This window comes from Protopterus annectens, chromosome 10.part0, assembly GCF_019279795.1.
Source record: "Protopterus annectens isolate FY-2018-M chromosome 10.part0, PAN1.0, whole genome shotgun sequence".
Classification (NCBI taxonomy): domain Eukaryota; kingdom Metazoa; phylum Chordata; order Ceratodontiformes; family Protopteridae; genus Protopterus; species Protopterus annectens.
The window spans coordinates 1,826,132,665-1,826,154,761 of NC_056744.1; the positions used below are offsets into that span (position 1 = coordinate 1,826,132,665).

At 41.4% G+C, this 22,097-nt stretch overlaps 1 protein-coding gene across 1 annotated transcript in view; it reads right to left on the bottom strand.

The window, feature by feature from the left end:
• The window catches only part of LOC122814070 (active breakpoint cluster region-related protein-like), a 1,143,696-nt gene that overhangs the window by 649,321 nt on the left and 472,278 nt on the right, over positions 1 to 22,097 (bottom strand). The window contains exon 5 of the mRNA XM_044086683.1: positions 10,342 to 10,449. Coding sequence (XP_043942618.1) covers positions 10,342 to 10,449 — 108 coding nt within the window. The remainder of the gene's footprint in view (positions 1 to 10,341; positions 10,450 to 22,097) is intronic.

A 22,097-nucleotide genomic window follows, 5' to 3' on the forward strand; every position in this document is an offset into this window, starting at 1 on the left:
GGTCTCATGCTATTGTTATTTTGAAAGAGACTGATGTATGATCAGACTTCACTAGGGAGGGCCACACACTTGTGGTGGTGCAACATCCTGCCATGTTGGTATGTACCAAGTCTAAAATATTTGGACCCCTTGTGGGGGTGCCAGGTATCTGCTCCAAGACATTTGAGTTAATGAAGTCTAAGAACCTTTGGGCGAGTGTGTTTGTACAAGTATAATTTACCCACTCTATGGATGAGTAGTTACCCATAACCAGGGTTCTTGGTTGTATTTTGAACGACTCAAGTAGATCTGAGTAGACATTGTGTATATAATGGTTCATGGAGGGGGATCTATAGCTGACAATAACTTGGAGAAGGGTCTTTCCTATAGTTATTTGCACATGGAGTAACTCTAGGGAATCATCCTGTTTAACCAATCTGGAGGTGTATTTATCTTTGATGAATATTGATACTCCATCTCCTTTAGTTTTCACGTGTTCATTTGGTGGCCTGAACGTGTGGAAGGCATTAAATCCTAGTATGGCTGGGGTGCTCTCCATGGCCTTGAAACAGGTCTCTGTGATTGTAAGATGTCTGCATTTTCCAAGATGAGGAGTGCTTCCAGTGAGTGCAATTTTTAGACTTCCTGTGTTTAGCAGCATAACCTTAAGGTTGCTTTTTGAGGATATTTTTACATCAGGAATTTTGTTTTTGTGACATTGCCTAAAAAAGGCACTATGGAGGCCCAAGAGCCTTAGCCAATAGCCAAAAGCCTAGAGATTACAGGTGAAGACCATATTTGGCAAAGCATCATGGTCCATCAACCATATCATCTCAGGCTGTCAGGTACTGGATCCCCTTAGAATGACACCAGGAACTAAGCCAATTGTTGAAGTCAATTAGTTTTTGCCTGTATTGAGTCATTATCCTAGATGAAGGTAGAATGCTGCTTAAGGCTAGGGACATACCCACCTGGGACACATAATCAGAGAGCTCAGTCATGTCTCTCTTCAGATAGTCCAGTGAGGTATGTCTCAAGTCGTTCACACCAACATGGATTACGAGAGAGTCATAACAGTGCCTGTTATTGAGAGACCTGAGTGCATGTGTGATGTGGTGGATCCTGACACCTGACAGACAGCTGACTTTGACCTTTTCCTTATCCAGCCTGGTGAATGGGATATCTGTGCATCTGAAAATGGAGTCACCTATGACTAAAACATTTGATTTTGTGTTTTGCCTTAGGGGCATGTTTGGTGAGACACTGGTGCATGCATTTGTATGTGTACTGTGATTTGCCTGGGATGTATTAATACACTAGGATGCTTGGTGAGGTTCCCACTCCAGTCAACCTGCAGACCGCAGAGGGCATCTACTTTCTTGGCAGCAAGAAGAAGTGATAATTAGATGTTACCAGGCCAAAAAAAATACTTCACTTAGCACAGACCCCACAGATGGTATGGCACAAGGTCACTTCACTTTCTTACTTACACAATTATTTAGGCATTTATAGGGGAAGGGGAAGGGACCATTGGCCACTCTAAAGAGTACTTCATCAGGCTGGACTTTTAAATGAAAGAGGACCATCTAGGAAGGGACAAATGCGGAGAGGAAGTGGCACTGTTATTATCAATCACTGATAGAAGGGCCTCTGGGCCATATGAATACCATTGTCATGATAAGGGGGGAGGCTGATACACCGTTCACTTGGCTGATGTGTGAGAGATAGAACATCTGACACAGAAGTGCCAATAGTCAGAGCAGCAAATCATTGTGCTTAGGTACATACCTGCTGAAGCCAACTTTTAAACAGGTCAGACCTGTGCCAGGCTACACATGGCATCAGTACATTCTTCATAAGGACACACTTCTGTACCCACGATGACAGATCCCACTACATGTTAAACAAATGACTGACTCTGACAGCCTGAAGTGTTTAATGCTAGAGGCCCCCATGGACACTCCTCACCCTGGGCCATGAAGCTCTACTGGACCCAGGGAGAGGCTTGGGGATAACAATCCTCAGTTCCAAGTGCAACCAGCAAGCACTGGCCAGAGGATTTAAGAGGTTGTTTCCAAGTATATACTGGCCACGGTTTAAGCCTAACCACTCATTCAGGGTATAGGTGATGCTTACACATTCCTGGATGAACCCCAAAGTAAGTGTGTGGTGTACACATCTTGTGGGCCTCTATTGCAGACAAACAGGATGGGCACAAGAATGAGTCCTTAGTACAGAGGACAGCTGGAAAAGTGATGCTAATGAGGGTGTTCCAGAAGTGGAATTGTCACCATGAGGGTGTAGCTGATGACCATATTTCATAACCATTTCTTTTTCCCAGGTCTCTGATATCAGCCTGAGAATGTGCGAGAGACCCTCACATCTTTGCACAGACATTCTCAAATGCTACCATCTTATCGGACATAAGATAGTCTTGCAGATTCTCCCTGCTTATCCTTTGGTGCCTGGATAGAACTGCTGTCCCTTATGGTAGTATTTGATATCATGATCTTCCTGTGGACAATAGATGCAGTGCCAGTGTGGGCCCTGGCTCATGATCTAATGGGTAAAGAGAACATGGGAACTTTTTCATCATAACAGAAATGAACTATGAAAGTGACGACTGCAGCTTCTCTGCACACTCTCCTAGTCTGGTGTGTGTGGCATCATGGAGTATGCCAGTAGGAGAGACTCATGCACTCCAAATGTGACAGCTGAAGAGAACACTGATAGCCAGATGGGGACTGCAGGAGATGAAATCTGAGCATTCAAACCACTGAAGACAGCACCAGCTATCCGACTGGTAGTCAGTGAGAGTTTTCCTACCCTATGTAGACCCCCTCTCTGCACATTATACTCTATATAAATCGTCAAAAGCTACGGTTACAAATTCAGTTGCATGAAGCTCTGCACTGGTTTTCATTTTATTCCAGGTAATGTCAACCCTTCGGCATGCTGTTTTTTTTTCAGCCAGGGATTCCTTTAAGTTGTTGTGTAAAGAATCCACTGAGAAACGCTGAATGACAAGACAACAAAGGAACTACGTTTTTGAGCACAAATGCCTGAAATACCAAAAGGGCAAATACACCTGAAAATTAAAGCATTTTTACAGAGAAGCAAACCCCCTGTAGTGCCCCCATGTGGGGATCAAGCCCCCTTATACTCCTCTAACTTATAAAGGCCAACTCCATGGTCACACAAATATGAAGAAGGGAGAATGAAGGGAGTCCCCAATGATGCACACCTGGAAACTGCACCAGCAGTGATTTTCTGTGTAAAACAGCCATCGTAATTCTGTTTCTTAGTGTCTTGTGAGTTGGGCACTTGATGTTTGAGAAATTTAATAATGACCATCTTAAATATGCCTGTTTTAAAAGCATGGATCTCTGTGAAAATAGAACAGAAGACCTCTGTAGTCTGTGCCATGAAGTTTGAAGACCAAAAGAGCTAGAATCCATTCCTTCAGCCTCAGACTGGTACCCAGGAGTTCCACTTACAATCCTAGAAAGACAGGCAAACACAATGAAGACAGACACATTGTAGACATATTAAGTAATATTTAAAGAGTACATTAAGTTAAAATGTGCCATAAGAGATTAAAAGCAGTATATTAAAAAAGAATTGCTTTTTTAAATTCTTTTCAAAATGCATACATTGTATGATGGTGATACAGAGGGCACAGCACAGAATAGCACAGAATGATTTCCTTGTTTAAATTAGAATGCTGTACCAGAGGCAGGGGTCTAGCAGTACCACAAGTGATTCAGGTTTGAGACAAAGCCCAGATCTCCTGAGGAGTAGGGGTTTAGGTAGAAATATGTCTGTATCAATGCATAGATTAATCCAAATCCATACACTGGGAGTTGTTAAAGAACCAAGTAACCTCTTTGTTAGGCCATTCAGGTATGAAGTCAATGTTTATTCTAACTCCTGTACATTGTCAGTCGCTTTAATATTTCTTCCCATGTCATCATCAGATTTGGTAGGCTTGTATTTTCCTGTTTTTCCATATTTTTTTTCAGTTTTTGTTGCACAACCTTCTTTCTCTGAAACCGTTAAGCCTGGTAAGTATATGTTTGATTTCGGGAATAGTTTAGGCATTGTCTAGTTTTTGTGTTTTCTTGTTTACCATCAGTATGTGTCTGCCATTATTACGACTTCTTGTAATTGAGGATTTATAGCCTAGCTATTACTTGCATAACATAGGTATCCAATTGTATATGCTGACCCACCTTTGCGTCCTTCATTGCAATTACTTTTTGATTGTACTGACATTATTTTTTGTAAATACTCATCACATTTAAAGTCTCTGTTTCCTCAGGATTCCACTGAAAACGGATATTTCTAACGGGACATAACCAGTTAACAAGTACAAACAAACAATCAAACAGCAGCAGCAGATGTAACAGTCGTTATCAGGTACTCCCTACTCATTCAACATTGAAGAGAGGAACCAAGGCAGTATGGAGGTTTGCCAGTGGTAACTGAACCATAAGCAAAGTGATACCTGCACAATACACTTATTCTTAAATAAAACGCCAACACAAATATTAAAAGAAAAGTACAAACATCCTGGCACTCAAACTTGAGAATCAGGAAATTCAAATGAACTAGTCCATAGGTAGCTTTTATTTTCCACAGAAAATGACAGGCATATACACAATACTGCAGTGACCCCTGGTGGAGGGTCAGATACTGACATTTCATCCCTGCAGCCTTCAGGCCATTCTACTTGCTGATTAACCACCCCATTGCTTCAGCTACCAGGCTGTTTCTGTGATAAGTTACCATCCCATTTCTGAAGTCATCAGATTACCTCCCACATGGTAAATCCACCCCATTCTTTCAGTCATCAGGCTGGTCCACTCATATGGTGCCGCCACATTCCATTAGTGACTAGTATGTTTCCCTTAGTGGTTTCCCAACTCACTGTTGCAGTCACCAGTTTATAACCCATTGGTTATTCAGCATATTCCTTCAGTCATGTGGGTGTTCCTCTCACAGGTTACCCACCCGTTCTTTCAGTCATCAGGTTATTTCTGTCAGTGTTATTTCTTCTGTCATTGGGCTGTTCACCTCACTGGAATCCATCTCACCTTTTACCTCTGGACTTATGGACAAAGTAAAAACAAATGGGGAAAAGGCCCCAGATTAGGGATATGTTTTAAATGCTGGTACTACTAACTTAAAACTTCTCAACATAATTTCAAATTTTATAAAGGACGGAGCACGAGCATGAAAACAAATGAGGTATAAAGGATGGAGCACAAGCATGAAAACAAATGAGGTATATTTCTCCAAAATCTGGACAGTTGACAGGTTTGTTTAGCAGTTACCCACTTAATTACTCAATTACTACTCTCATCATGAAGTTCCCCCTCAGTGTTTGCCCCAATTTCTTCAGTCATCAGACTGTTCTTTTAAGCTGGTTATCCACCACATTCCCTCACTTATTTGATTGTTTCTCTCGCTTGTTATTTCAGTTTTCAGACTGCTCCTGTAAGTGGTTATCCACCCGTTCCTGTAATCCTGAAGCTATTATCTTCTGTGATTACCCACCCCACTCCTGCAGTGCTCAGATTGTTTCTGTCAGTTTGCTACCTACCTCATACCTTCATTTATTTATTTGTTTCCTCACTGGGTACTTCATTCATTTGGCTGCTCTTCTCACTCATTACCCATTCCATCACTGGGTACTTCATTCATTTGGCTGCTCTTCTCACTCATTACCCATTCCATCACTGGGTACTTCATTCATTTGGCTGCTCTTCTCACTCATTACCCATTCCATCACTGGGTACTTCATTCATTTGGCTGCTCTTCTCACTCATTACCCATTCCATCACTGGGTACTTCATTCATTTGGCTGCTCTTCTCACTCATTACCCATTCCATCACTGGGTACTTCATTCATTTGGCTGCTCTTCTCACTCATTACCCATTCCATCACTGGGTACTTCATTCATTTGGCTGCTCTTCTCACTCATTACCCATTCCATCACTGGGTACTTCATTCATTTGGCTGCTCTTCTCACTCATTACCCATTCCATCACTGGGTGCTTCATTCATTTGGCTGCTCTTCTCACTCATTACCCATTCCATGCCACACATTTGTTTAGATAACCAAAGATGGCAGCCTGGTTTTATGGGATATGCCAAAGTGGTTGGTGAGGGGGTTAGTAAAAGAACATGGGTGCTGAAATATATATTTTAAAAGAAAGCCAGGCTGTAAGTGATCTGCTAATACAGTGATTTAGATGTAGCTTCTGCTGCCCATGATCTTGGTCTACAAATACAGACAGGTGGTCATTGGCTAGACCAAGATGGAAACAAATAGGTAACAGCTCAACCAGGATGAGGATGGTGGGCATTGGCTCAACCAGGATGTGGTCAGGTGGGTACTGGCTGAACCAGGATGGGGATAGGTGGGTACTGTCTCAAACAGGATGGGGACAGGTGAGCACTGGCTGAACCAGGATGGGGTTAGGTGGGCATTGGCTCAACCAGGATGAGGATAGGTGGGTACTGTCTCAAACAGGATGGGGACAGGTGAGCACTGGCTGAACCAGGATGAGGTTAGGTGGGCATTGGCTCAACCAGGATGGGGATAGGTGGGTACCTTCTCAAACAGGATGGGGACTGGTGGGCACTAGCTGAACCAGGATGGGGATAGCTGGGTACTGTCTCAAACAGGATGGGGACTGGTGGGCACTAGCTGAACCAGGATGGGGATAGCTGGGTACTGTCTCAGACAGGATGGGGATAGGTGGGCACTGGCTGAACCAGGATGGGGATAGCTGGGTACTGTCTCAGACAGGATGGGGACAAACTGAGTTTCAGCTGGCATTAGGGAGAGCCTGGATATGATGAAGTACACCACTCATATATCTTGGCTAGAAGTTCTGCCTGTTTCCAGTAAAACAGACATCTTTTTATAGGCAGGCACCACAGAGTGCTTTTCCCTTGTTTAATAGCAACAAGGTCCAAGAAGTCCTTCCCAACACTGCCACTTACAGGACCTCAGCCTTCGGCACAGGACTCTCCTCTAGCCAAGAAACCTACCCCTGCGGTGAGGCTTCTAGGAGTGTAACCCTTGGTACAGGCTATCAGATGTGATAAATGAATGTCTGCAGGGCACTGTTTTTCCCTTTCCCTGAAAAAATCACAACAGTACACCTGGTTACTTTAAAATATTTTCTGATGTCTTTTGTTTGTTATCTTTGTTTTCAAAATATTTTGAGTTGTTTGAAAAGCTTAGAGACACACATCAATTAAAACTATACATCTCTACATCTTAGAACAAAACTTAATGAGGGACAAAGGCCAAAAATCAGGGACAGATTTTAAATGTTTTCTTATAAATACAGAATATTGCTAGAGTAGCAGGCTTTGCATTTGTATGCATTTTCTGAAGGATGTGAAGTTTGTAACTCATATGTCTCTCCTTATTTAATGACTACAATCCTCAGCGATTTGCCAGAAAGCTCAAATTTTATGAGGAGCAGAACACATTTTCTAGACAAAATCAAGGACATTCTGAGAAATCAGGGACAGTTGAGAGCTATAAGTGCGATGTGCCATTTTTCTCTCATGTCGATATGCATGAAAGTACCCACATTCTAAAGACAATGCAGTAGGTGGATTGGTATCTCTAAACTGGCCATAGGTCTAAGTGTATGTGCGTATGTGTGGACATTGGTTCTTGAAAAGTGTCACTGTTAAGTGACACCCCAAGCCCTTTTGCAAAAATGCAACAAAGGGGTTGTGGATGGATGGATTGGTGGATGTGATACAATAGAATATGTAGCCAGTTCAAAGCAGATTGATTCTTGTTTAGCAGAACAATTTGTTCAGCTTTGACTTTTGCCACTTGTCATAGTGTCTGGACCTTACATTAAGCTTCTGAACCATTAAAGGTGGTCAGTTGTCTGCTAAAGATATACCACAGTATCAGGCCTTTTCTTTACTGTGCCTGTTTTAAAAAGTACATTTCTCAAAATGACTTGCAGTCCCTGTATACATACAGTAAATGTATCTATGCATGTATGTATGCATGTATATATGTACATATATATGTATGTATATATATATATATATATATATATATATATATATATATACATATATATATATATATATATATATATATATATGTGTGTGTGTGTGTGTATGTATACATGTAAGTATTTACATCTACATACAAATGTATGTATTTATACATCTGCCTATGTATTATGCATGTATGTATGTACGTATATATGTAGGTATATATGAATGTATGTAAATGTACATAGGTACATATCTATGCAAGTACGTATGTTTGTATGTATGTATGCAAGTATGTATATGCATATGAATGTATGTACTATGTACAAATGTATGTATTTATACATGTGCATGTGTATAATGTATGTATGTGCATATGTATGCAGGTATGTACGTATGTACATATGCATGTATGTATGCATATACATATGCATGTATGTATGTATGTATGCATGTATGTATCATCGCTGCATACATACATTTATGTATGTACATATGTATGCATGTATATATGCAAGTACATATGTACATAAGTATGTATAGTCCATGTATGCATATATATGTATAGGTGTATGCATGTACATACTTATGTATGCATGTGTGTACTGTGTACAAATGTATGTATGTATTTATATACATATGTATTGTGTATTATGTATAGATGTACATATGTATGTATGCATTCATGACTGTAAGTATGTATGAATGGATGTATGTATGTGGGTACATATGTATGTACATACTCATGTATGTACATGTGTATTTATGTATGTACCTATGTGTATTCCCTGTATACATACCCTTTTGTACCTATGTATGCAGGTATGTATGTATGTACACGTGTATGTATTTATTTATTTATGTACATATTTGCTGACCGAGACAGAATACTAATTGAAGTGGACCATTTTCATGCTCTGTATGTACATGTGTATGCATGTATACATGTACAGACAGATGTATGTAGCAATCAAAGTGGACCATTTTCAGACACAAAGGAGGAACTAAGGCATGGAATTTTGAATGGAGTATTTATGAAGAGATAAAGGGGTGAAGTTGAGAAGCAGGAAATTATGAATGAGCACTACCCAAAAGGCATAACATTTGGAGAGAAAGTTATAAATGAGCACTACCCAAAAGGCATAACGTTTTGTAACAGATGTAACCTCACTGCTCTACAAATCTGTACAGGTGCATGCACTGGTAATGTACAAACAGGTACATGCACTAGTAATGTACAAACAGATGCGTGCACTGGTAATGTACAAACAGATAGATACATGCACTAGTAATGTACAAAGAGATGCATGCACTAGTAATGTACAAACAAATGTGTGCACTGGTAATGTGCAAACAGGTGCATGCACTAGTAATGTACAATCAGATGCGTGCACTAGTAATGTACAAACAGGTGCATGCACTAGTAATGTACAAACAAATGTGTGCACTGGTAATGTACAAACAGGTGCGTGCACTGGTTATGTACAAACCAGTGCGTGCACCGGTTATGTATAAACAGGTGCGTGCACTGGTTATGTACAAACAGATGTGTGCACTGGTAATGTACAAACAGGTGCATGCACTCGTAATGTACAAACAGATGTGTGCACTAGTAATGTACAAACAGGTGTATGCACTAGTAATGTGCAAACAGATGCATGCACTGATAATGTACAAACATATGCATGCACTGGTAATGTACAAACATATGCATGCAATGGTAATGTACAAACAGATGCATACACTAGTAATGTACGAGGCCTCAGTCATCATGTTCACATCAGTGAGATACTGACATTATACCTTGTGTTAAAATTGTTACCTGCTCACTGACATCAGGACTTGTGCCATGTGTTAAACCTGTTTTCAAACCTCCAAAATGCTGCCTTTAAAAAAAAAATAAATAACACTCAGCTTCCCTTGGGAAATATTTAACATTGGTTTTCATTCTGAGAGTGTCTTCACACTTTAGCTCCAGCTTCAGATGCCCTTTATTGCTCATATTTATTACTCTCCCTGCCTTGTTGGTGAGCTGATTTCCTTGTTGTCTGTAGTGTTCTTGGTGCAGTGAGTACTGCAGTATTTGAAACACCACATCAGGTTGTTAGACTTGGTTCACTGTCAGAAGAACTGGAAGACAATCCTTTGCTGTTGACTCTCCTGACGGATAATGTGCAACTGGTTCATGAGCATTTCTGCTCAGATGGTTGGAATGAATGTACAGCTCTAAAGGTAGATGAATATGGTGTATTACATTACATGCTTGAGGCACCTGCCATGTTACAACATATTACCAGGGCAGGTGTAGTCCTTACCTCCGCCAGATTCTTGAAACGCTCATCTGCTTGAGTACTTCTCTGTGCCACTGCTGTGGCAGTTTCAAGATTGTCCAGAAATGCATTGTACACTCCCAGCTGATTAACCTGAAGTAAAAAAGAAGGACGTCAGAACAACATATACGGAATTGTTATTGCACATCCATCAAAAGCAGAACATACAATAAAGACAAATGTTTTCACAAGAACATGCTTCTAAATATCTACTGGATGTGCCATGTAATCAAATCTTTCTCAACTTTAGAATGCTGACTACAAAACCTGAAATTAATGTGAAATGCAAGTAACACAAAGCCCAGAGCAGACTGAAACAAAATAAAGGATATAAAAGGCACCCATCACTTACTAATAGCTTGAGCAGGACATGAAAGGAATTATATTCTCTCTCCTCTCCTCTTATATGTCACCTACAGATGAAGCTACATTCCAACCTCAAACCTCTTCACTCCCATGTTACACCATGCTGTGTGACCTATATTTCTATTCCCTCTCAGAGACCTGCCTTACCCTGTGTTACCCCACCCCTTATGTTGTGCTGCCCTTAGTGCCCTACTGCCTGCCCCACTTCTGGAATAAACTATGTCTTCTTCTTTTGGTTGCTCCCATTAGGGGTCGCCACAGTGGAGCTATGGTCCACAGAACAAATGGCAATAGAGTTTTACTGTATCAAGTTGCCAGCCCAGCACACAACCTTCCTCAGAAGGGACACACTCACAGCTAGGGCCAGTTTAGAATGCCCAATCCACATGCAGCATGTTTTGGGAATGTGGGAGAAAACTGGAGAACCCAGAGGAAACCCATGAGAACACAGGGAGGGCATGCAGACTGCGCACAAAAGGTACCCCGGCTGATAATCGAACCGTATAACCTCTTGCTGTGAGGCAACAATGCTAATTGTGGCACCACTGTGCCTGGAATAAGCTATGTATTCATATTAAACAGGGTGAATACCTCGCCACTTTTCAGATGAACCTTGATAACTGATACCCTCTTCTAATTGTTTCACTGCAAGCATTCTAATAGTTTAATGAAGATCTAAACCTCCCCCTTTCTGATTCTGTTCTCCCACTGTTCCCTTTACTCCTTGTTCAGCTTGACTAATATAATTTTATTTTGGTCATGTTATTTGTCTACTCTACTTCACTTCTATATCTCCACTTCTGTATATTAATTCTTATCTCCACAAGTTTATACTTGTATGTATATTTGTTCATATTCTGTGTATGTACATATCACTTTGCATGTTTTCATGATTCAGACTGAGGCTAAAATTTACCTTTGGGATCAGTGCTCTACCCAGGTAAAAAAATTGAGGTAAATAAATAAATACATGCATACATATGCACACAGATAAATAAATATTACCCCTACCACAGTATCGCTATTCCCTAGCTACACGTCTGCGTGGAAGCTGTGTGACACTTACATAGATTAATGCTTATGCAAAAATGGGGTGACATCAATGACTGGGTCAAGTCTGGGGATAACATTCACGACAGGCTAGTTCTGAGGTTCTGTTGGGCTGTTTTGTGCTGTCATAGTACCAATGATGTGCCAGAGGTTCTGGCATGTGCATAAGCAAACGCCCTGTTAAATATAAACAAAATGCACGCGAGCTTCCCATTTCGGACCAAACGCCCTGTTAAATATAAACAAAATGCACGCGTGCTTCCCATTTCGGACCAAACGCCCTGTTAAATATAAACAAAATGCACGCGTGCTTCCCATTTCGGACCAAACGCCCTGTGAAATATAAACAAAATGCACGCGTGCTTCCCATTTCGGACCAAACGCCCTGTTAAATATAAACAAAATGCACGCGTGCTTCCCATTTCGGACCAAATGGTGAAAAACATTATAGATTTTTTTCCTTCTGATCGTTTTATTCACCAGGTCCTTCCACTTCTCTGTCACCCCTCCATTCTCCCTCTGCACTTAGGTGCAGCACCTCATATCATATCACTGGGGGGTTCCTGTTCAACACTGGAAGCTTGCCTTAAGCAGTAGACCGTAGTGGGATAGCCGGGTGGTGCAAGGGCTATCATCCAGCAGGGATGGTTCCTAAAATTTGGAGGATCCTTACTGTAAACTTCAGAATAATTGCATTTATTTATTTATTCTTCTTTCTTTCCGTCATTCATTAACTCATACTTAACTGAGCAGTATCGATTTCATCAGAGGCACAGGGAGAACGTCGTTCATTAACTCATACTTAACTGAGCAGTATCGATTTCATCATACTTAACTGAGCAGTATCGATTTCATCAGAGGCACAGGGAGAACGTCGTTCATTAACTCATACTTAACTGAGCAGTATCGATTTCATCATACTTAACTGAGCAGTATCGATTTCATCAGAGGCACAGGGAGAACGTTGTTCATTAACTCATACTTAACTGAGCAGTATCGATTTCATCAGAGGCACAGGGAGAACATCGTTCATTAACTCATACTTAACTGAGCAGTATCGGTGTCATCAGAGGCACAGGGAGAACGTCGTTCATTAACTCATACTTAACTGAGCAGTATCGATTTCATCAGAGGCACAGGGAGAACGTCGTTCATTAACTCATACTTAACTGAGCAGTATCGATTTCATCATACTTAACTGAGCAGTATCGATTTCATCAGAGGCACAGGGAGAACGTCGTTCATTAACTCATACTTAACTGAGCAGTATCGATGTCATCAGAGGCACAGGGAGAACGTCGTTCATTAACTCATACTTAACTGAGCAGTATCGATTTCATCAGAGGCACAGGGAGAACGTCGTTCATTAACTCATACTTAACTGAGCAGTATCGATTTCATCATACTTAACTGAGCAGTATCGATTTCATCAGAGGCACAGGGAGAACGTCGTTCATTAACTCATACATAACTGAGCAGTATCGATTTCATCAGAGGCACAGGGAGAACGTCGTTCATTAACTTATACTTAACTGAGCAGTATCGATGTCATCAGAGGCACAGGGAGAACATCGTTCATTAACTCATACTTAACTGAGCAGTATCGATGTCATCATACTTAACTGAGCAGTATCGATTTCATCTTACTTAACTGAGCAGTATCGATTTCATCTTACTTAACTGAGCAGTATCGATTTCATCAGAGGCACAGGGAGAAAGGCTCCACCATTTTAAGTTACAAAAGACAACATTTCTAAATAAACATAAGATTTATAACAGTTGATAAAAACACCCAATAAGAGTAACATGTAGAACTGAACACAAAGTGAAAATGGAGGGAATATAAATCTGAGATTGCAGTATGTTGAAGTGTTCCCCCCACTCTGAGATACAGTAATCTCATATTTAGTTTACGTAAGGTAGAGAGGTTTGGGGTTATGGGTTGGGGGGCATATCCCAACACACTTTAAAGGTGAAAAGGTGAGTCTTGTGGTTTGTTTGTTTGAATCACAGTTTATTTTTTTAGTGTTAGACCCACATAACTAGTTCTTTCATTTACGACATGATTATTTCAGGCAGCCATGTAAGGTGGAAGTGATTTTTTCTTCATGGCCTACATCCCTATGGCAGCCTGATGCACTGACATCCTACAATATCATGCTCATAACTCATGCATAATTCTCTGCACAAGTCAGACCTATGCATGTGCAGACTGCTGAACATGCTCCATTCGCCTGTACTGCTGTTGCAACCACCTCCACTAAGTGTAACATTTGACTGGGTAATGCTCTCACGGTGGAGTTTAGGTTAATGCTGACATAGTACTGGAGCTGGCAGTGGTTAAAGGCCACTAATGAGGTAGTATGAATGGCAGGGCATTGCTTCCATAGCAGGGGAGGGATAGTTTATTTTGGACACAAAAGTGGGGTGGCACTGTTGGGCACTTCTAGCTCCAACCTGCTGCACTGGGTGGCTGAGACTGGCCACTGAGAATGCAGAGAACAATTACAAAAATAACTCCATCTCAAAATAAGTCACAATATAGGAGACATTTATTAAATAAAAGTTCCACAAAATTTCACACAAAACATGCTTTTACAGGTAAATCTAAACAGAGAATTAAAACACGGTCTTTTTAAATACATAGTTGCTGCGGTAGCGTTGTCGCCTCACAGCAAGACGTTGTCCCGTTCGATTCTCAGCTAGAGCGTCTTCTATGTGGAGGCATGCATGAATGGGCATACCTTTGTTGAAGGTTGTGCACCAGGGCCAGCAACTCGGCATGTAAAAATCCACTACCAAACATTAGCGGACCGGAGTTCCACTGTGGTGACCCCTAACCGGGATAAGCCGAAAGACACAACAAGTAAGCACACAAAAATTTCCTTAATCTAGATTTTACAATTATTTTCTGGTTACATTCACCATTAAGACTTAAGTTTTATCAACCCTAAAATATGTAATCCAATGATATTCCTGCTTCTCAGTAAGGGTAATATAATCACCATCCCATGCGTTTAAAAGGACGTTCTCATCATACCTTTCAACCTTTTACATCAAAACTATGCCAATGCTAAAATAATTGGGGAATAAAGGTCGAAAATCAGGGATACATTTTAAATCACGCTCTTACAAACTTACAAAGTTGATAGAATAACAGATTTTGGATCAGGATCCATTATTTGAAGGACATTAAGTCTGAAACTCAAATATCTGTCATAATTTATGGACATTAATCTTCAATCATTTGCTAGAAAAACAGACCAAAGACGTGAAGCAAAAAATCTGGACATTTTGTGAAAATCTGAACAGAGGTATTAATACACTAAAGTAAAATTCATGTTCACACCAAATCCATCCATATGTTTATAAAATACATTAATTTAGACTTGACTTTCTAATGTCTGAACAATGTTCACTTATGAAATCTTTTAATTTTGTTTTGCTTTTCCATTATTGAAAGCAGGACAGGATGAGACTGGACAATGGACAGAAACCTACCATTTTCTAAAATATAATGGCCTGCCAACTGCTCTGTAGTTTCATAGGTTTAAACTAGGCTAATGACCACAAGGGCCTTTATTAGCCTAGCCATGCAATAAAAATGTGTCCCAGGAGTATGTATCTTAGATGTGACTGTAAGAGGTCCCTGTTTGTTAGGGCAAGATTTAATTAATGTCTGCCTCTGTCCATAAGAGATATAGGTGCTAGACCAGGGGCAAATTTATAATTTCCCATCAACTAGTCCAGGTTATGCTTGAATAAGATTAGGGAAGAACTCTGCTTTATGTGGATGGGAAGCCTATTCCAGAGAATAGGAATGTCCTATTTATGCAGCAAGCAACGTTTAGGTCCTTAGATCTCATATTTCTTATGCTGTTCGTCTTGTGGATAGGTCCATCAGAGCAGGATCCAAGGATGCTTTGTACCCAGGCTTAAATCGCCATTCAGAAGTTTATATTGCACAGAGTGCAGAGATCGGGCATTCAGACGATTCACGTAGGACATTTGCTTCACACCTGGTATTCTTTTTGTGACAAACCTTTGCAGGTGCTCCAGTTGTTGCATATGTCTGGTCAAGTACATATCAAAGAGGACCTTATACTCAGTGATGGGTCTGATAAGGGCTGAATATAGTGGTAAGATGACTTCCTCAGACCTACATGCCATGCCCTCACTTATAAGTTAAGTGACATAGAATGATTTCTTTTCTACCTTGGACACATGTTGGTTGAAGCCCAGGTTACTGTCTACATGTCTTTCCAAATTTCTGACCACCGGATATACTCTTAGGGGTATTTTATCGATGATGTAGTTGCCTGGGGTGGACAACTTCCCAAACGTTACTATTATGCATCTCTTAGCACTGAGTTTTAAGCCATGGTTTTGGCACTGACCATTTGTCTGAGTTAGACCTTCTTGTAAGATGTTAGTGTCTTGTGGTGATTCTTTGACGGCCCCTAGTTTGCACTCAGCTGCGAAGTTGGTCAGCCAGAAGCTCTTAGCATTGACCTTGACCTCCTAAAAGTAGATGCCAAAGAAGAGCAGGCCCTGCATGGGGCCCTGAGGGACTCATTTGGTAAGCAGCCTCTTTGTAGAGATGGGCTCACCAATCCAAACTTTCTGGGTTCTGTCTGTGAGCCAGCTAATTACTGAATGTTTTTTATACAGGGGTTTATACCTAGTTCTGTAAGTTTGCTTATGAAGCCCGAGTGGGGTATTGTATCAAATGCCGTAGCCAGGTCAAGGTAGGCAGTTTGCACAGTTTTACCCTCATCTATTGTCTTTGTGACCTTCTCAAAGGAGTGTCTGCCAGGTTTAGTAGGCATAATTTGCCTTTGGCAAAACCAGACTAGGTTGAGTCCAGTGACAGAAGGTTTCCTATGCCTTTGTTAATCATTCCCATGATAATTCCTTTCATGACTTTGCATATAAGACTAGTGAGACTGATGGGTCTGTAGTTTCTGGGATCCATTGATGGACCACCCTTGTGAAGAGGGATGACCACTGCAGTACTCCAATCCCACAGCAGATAGCCTGTTCTGAGACTTTAGTTGAATAGTGACTCTAATGGCCCTGATACAGCATATTTAAGGCTATTCAGGACGTATCGTGACATATTATTGGAGATCACAAAGGCTGTGCATTTTTACTTAAACATCACAGCCCAGACGTGGATCACAGATGTTATGTACTTTTACTTAGATAGTACAGCCCAGACGTGGATCACAGAGGCTGTGTATTTTTACTTAAACAGCACAGCCCAGACTTGGATCACACAGGCTGTGTATTTTTACTTAGATGGCACAGCCCGAACTTGGATCATAGAGGCTGCGTATTTTTACTTAGACAGCACAGCCCAGACTTGGATCACAGATGTGCATTTTTACTTAAACAGCACAGCCCAGACTTGGATCACAGAGGCCATGTATTTTTAGTTAGACGGCACAGCCCAGACTTGGATCACAGATACTGTGTATTTTTAATTTTATACAGCACAGCCTGGACTTGGATCACAGATGTTGTGTATTTTTAATTTTGTAGGGCACAGCCTGGACTTGGATCACAGAGGCTGTGTATTTTTACTTAGATGGCACAGCCCAAACTTGGATCACAGATGTTGTGTATTTTTACTTAAACTGCACAGCCTAGACATGGACCACAGAGGCTGTGCATTTTTGCTTAGACGGCACAGCCCGGACTTGGATCACAGAAGCTGTGTATTTTTATTTAAACAGCACAGCCTGGACTTTCATCACAGAGGGTGTGTATTTTTACTTAAACAGCACAGCCCGGACTTGGATCACAGAGGCTGTGCATTTTTATTTAGACATCACAGCCCAGACGTGGATCACAGATGTTGCGTATTTTTACTTAAACAGCACAGCTTGGACTTGGATCACTGAGGCTGTGTATTTTTACTTAGATGGCACAGCCCGGACTTGGATCAGAGACTGTGCATTTTTGCTTGGATAGCACAGCCCGGACTTGGATCACAGAGGCTGTGTATTTTTACGTAGACAGCACAGCACAGCACAGCACAGCTTGGATCACAGAGGCTGTGTATTTTTACTTACACTGCACAGCCCGGACTTGGATCACAGAGGCTGTGCATTTTTGCTTGGACAGCACAGCCCGGACTTGGATCACAGAGGCTGTATATTTTTACTTAGCACAGACCAGGCTTGGATCACAGATGTTGTGTATTTTTACTTAGACAGCACAGCCCGGACATGGATCACAGATGTTGTGTATTTTTACTCAGACAGCACAGCACAGCACATCTTGGATCACAGCGGCTGTGCATTTTTACTTAGACAGCACAGCACAGCACAGCTTGGATCACAGAGGCTGTGCATTTTTACTTAGATGGCACAGACCGCACTTGGATCACAGAGGCTGTGTATTTTTACTTAGACAGCACACCCAGGACTTGGATCACAGAAGCCGTGTATTTTTACTTAGATGGCACAGACCGGACCTGGATCACAGATGTAGTGTATTTTTACTTAGACAGCACAGCCCGGACTTGGATCACAGAGGCTATGTATTTTTACTTAGACAGTACAGACCAGGCTTGGATCACAAATGTTGTGTATTTTTACTTAAACAGCACAGCCCAGACTTGGATCACAGAGGCTATGTATTTTTACTTAGACAGTACAGCCCAGACTTGGATCACAGATGTTGTGTATTTTTACTTAAACAGCACAGCCCAGACTTGGGTCATAGATGCGGTGTATTTTTACTTAGATGGCACAGCCCGGCCTTGGATCACAGAGGCTGTGTATTTTTACTTAGACGGCACAGGCTGAACTAGGATCACAGAGGCTGTGCATTTTTACTTAGATGGCACAGGCCGGACTTGGATCACAGAGGCTGTGCATTTTTACTTAGATGGCACAGCACAGACTTGGATCACAGTGGCTATGTATTTTTACTTAGACAGCACAGCCTGGACTTGGATCACAGAGGCTGCATATTTTTACTTAGACAGCACAGCCCAAACTTGCTGCATAATTATCTTTAGAGGGTTTGCATTTTAAGGCATTTTCTGGGGGACTGTTGTGGTAAGTGGGGGGTTACATCAGTGCTGAATTTGTCAGCCAGTAGATTCACTACATCCTCAGGCTGAGTTAATGTGGCTCCATTGATCACCAGTTTAGCACATTGTTGTGTGCTGCCTTTGAGATTTCTGAATAGCTGAAGAAGTCATTATGGTTATCATTGGTCTGGAAAGCTATATTGACCTCAGAATTGGCTTTCTTTGACTTAATTAGCTTTGTTAGTTTACTCTTATGAGACAGTTCTGGTCCTTTTGGGTGTTGCACTTCCCAATTTTAGCAATGACTTTTCTTCTTCTGTTATATAACCTGTTTAATTTGGGATTCCAGCAGGGTGGAGATTGCTTTTTTACTTTCTTCTGGTATGTACAGTAGCCTCTATGCAGCCATTGACATGGTTGCACAGACTTTCGCTGAACAATTCTGCATAGGTTGCTGTGTTTTCTGGGATTGTAGGAGCATGGAAATTTCACAAGTTATCACTTACTAAAAGTTAGTTTGCTTTGGAATAGTTCCTGATTCTTACAGAGCTTGTTTGGGTTAACGAACTGATTTTTATCTCAAAGGAGATAGCTTTGTTATCTGACCTTACCAGGGAGGGCATTACAAAGGGAAGAGGGCATTGTTTTCCCATATTTGTGAGTACCAGGTCCAGTATGTTTAAAACTCTAGTGGGTGTATGCACTAATTGTTCTAAGGTGTTTCTGGTAACAAAGTGCAGAAATCACTGTGTCTGCAAATTTGAGGCCATATAGGAATTTCATTCTATAAATGGGTAATTAAAATCTCCCAAGAGTAAAGTATCTAGTTGAATGGTGAGTGTCTACAGTAGGTCTAGGTATGAGCTATGGTTTCCTGGAACATAGAAGGGGCCAATAGCCGGGTAAGATATGGTACAGGATCTTGTCTATAGTGACCTGCACATGGAGAACCTCCAGCTCATCACCCTGGTGAACCAGTCTAGAGGTCTGCTTGTTATTTATACATCGTGAGAGATGTCCATCTTTGGTCCCTGAATGTAGAGCTACTGGTCTACATGTGTGGAAGGCACTGATATCTTGTACTGCCGACATACTTTCTGTGGATTTTAAACCATGTCTTGGTAACTGCACTGATGTCTATATTCTCAAAGCACTGATGTCTTGTACTGCCGACATACTTTCTGCAGATTTTAGACCATGTCTTGGTAACTGCACCGATGTCTACATTCTCAAAGGTAAGGAGAGATTGGTGGGAGTGGACATTCTTATTTAATCTCTTGGTATTGACCAGTAGCACCTTAAGGTTCCATTGTTCTGATTTTGCTATGTCAGAATGTTTGCCAGTTTGGCATTGCTTAAAAAAGGGTCAATGGACCCAGATAAAGTTTTAGCCAATAACTGAAAGCCTGGAGGGGACAGGTAAAAACCCTCCTCCTTGGCAAAGCAACATGGTTTGTTTACCACCTCCTTCCAGGATGACACCAGAAATTAAGCCAATTATTAAAGTCGATTATTTTTTATTTGAATTCTGTCATCATCCTTGGTGAAGGTAGAATGATGTTCAAGGCTAAGCTAATACCAGCCTTTGTCACATAGTCTGAGAAGTCTACAATGTCTCTCTTAATATTGTCCAGGGAGGTACATCACAGGTCATTTACACCTACAGGGACAATGACAGAATCATGCAGGCACCTGTTGTACAGTGACTTGACAATGTACATAACATGGTGGATCCTGGATCCCAACAGGCAACTAACAGCTTTCCCCTCCTTGTTCAGCCTGGACAGAGAGGCATCAGTATGCCTTACGATAGAGACCCTTATGACAAAAGTCCTGGGAAGTGTGTTTGCTTGTCTTATGGATTTTGTATTTTGGGCTCCACTGAGTGTAGTCCCATGCATGGTGTTTGCTGTTGCTTTAGTTGAGTGTTTTTTTTTTTCAGGATAATCTTTGCCCATGGAAAATATGTTAGGTCTTTGGGGTTTGAGAAGATTGTATTTTAGTCCCTCATCATAAGTTGGCCTGCGTGTGTGGTGTGTACTATGTGTGGGGTGTGCACTATGTGTGTGTTGTGTACTAAGTGTGGAATGTGCACTGTGTGTGCGGTATGTACAATGTATGGGGTGTGTAGTAAGTGGGAGTGTGTACTATGTGTGGGGTGTGGAGTGTGCACTATGTGTGTGGCGTGTACTATGTGTGGGGTTGTGCATTATGCTTGTGGTGTGTACAGTGTGTGGGGTGTGCACTATGTGGGGTTGTGTACTATGTGTGGCGTGTGCATTATGTGTGTGGTGTGCGCTATGTGTGTGGTGTGTACTATGAGTGGTGAGTGTAGCCTGTGTGATTCAGACAGGTGATCTATGTGTGTGGTATGTACTATGAGTGGTGAGTGTAGCCTGTGTGATTCAGACAGGTGATCTATGTGTGTGGTGTGTACTATGAGTGGTGGGTGTAGCCTGTGTGATTCTGACAACATTTTTTTTTATTTTGTGTGCTTGTATGTGAGAGTTTTCCCTTCAGTGACATTGTGTATGTACATCTCTTGCATACTGTATCTGTTTCTTTAAAGATTAAGTGATTGTCAGTGTACATGAGACAATGAAACAATTGTTGTTTTGTCTTAAGTTTCCCATCTCCACCAAACTGGTTGTACAGTAACTTAGAAATTGTGTGTTCATGTCAGGTCCTTTAGTAGGTCAGCTACTAGGGTGAAGTACATGAGGGGTTTATAGAGGGCTAGTAGGGGTGTTGGCATACAATACTAGACTCAGCTATGTAGTACTACATTCTAATGGGAGTGTTACTCTATGCATAAACTAGCTGTTTTGTGCTTGTCAAAGCACAAGACAGTTGCATTGCACTTACAGAGCTGCTAGCTACAGTTTTATGGGTGGTTCTGTAGGGAAAATATGCTTTCTAGATGTTTCTGTCTGAACAGGGCACTGCTAACCTCCACTGCTAGCTCCACACAAAAGTGCCAAACTTATATAGGCAGATAAAATAGAGTGAACCGAACAATAAGCCTTCTGGCCAATAAAGCGAGTGCAACCAGACAAGGGAGCTTGCTGGATTTTTTTGAAGGGGGGTGCAAACCCAGAGGCCTGCCTATGCAGCCCCACCTCCTCTGCCCACGGAGCCCCACCCCCTTCCCACACAGCCCTCCCCCCACATGCAACCATTACAGGGTCCCATTACCTGGCTATTTCTCCCCAGTTTCCATAAACACTGCTAAAATTGTCAGTGTGCATACTGTTTTATCCTTTACTTCTACAATGATTAC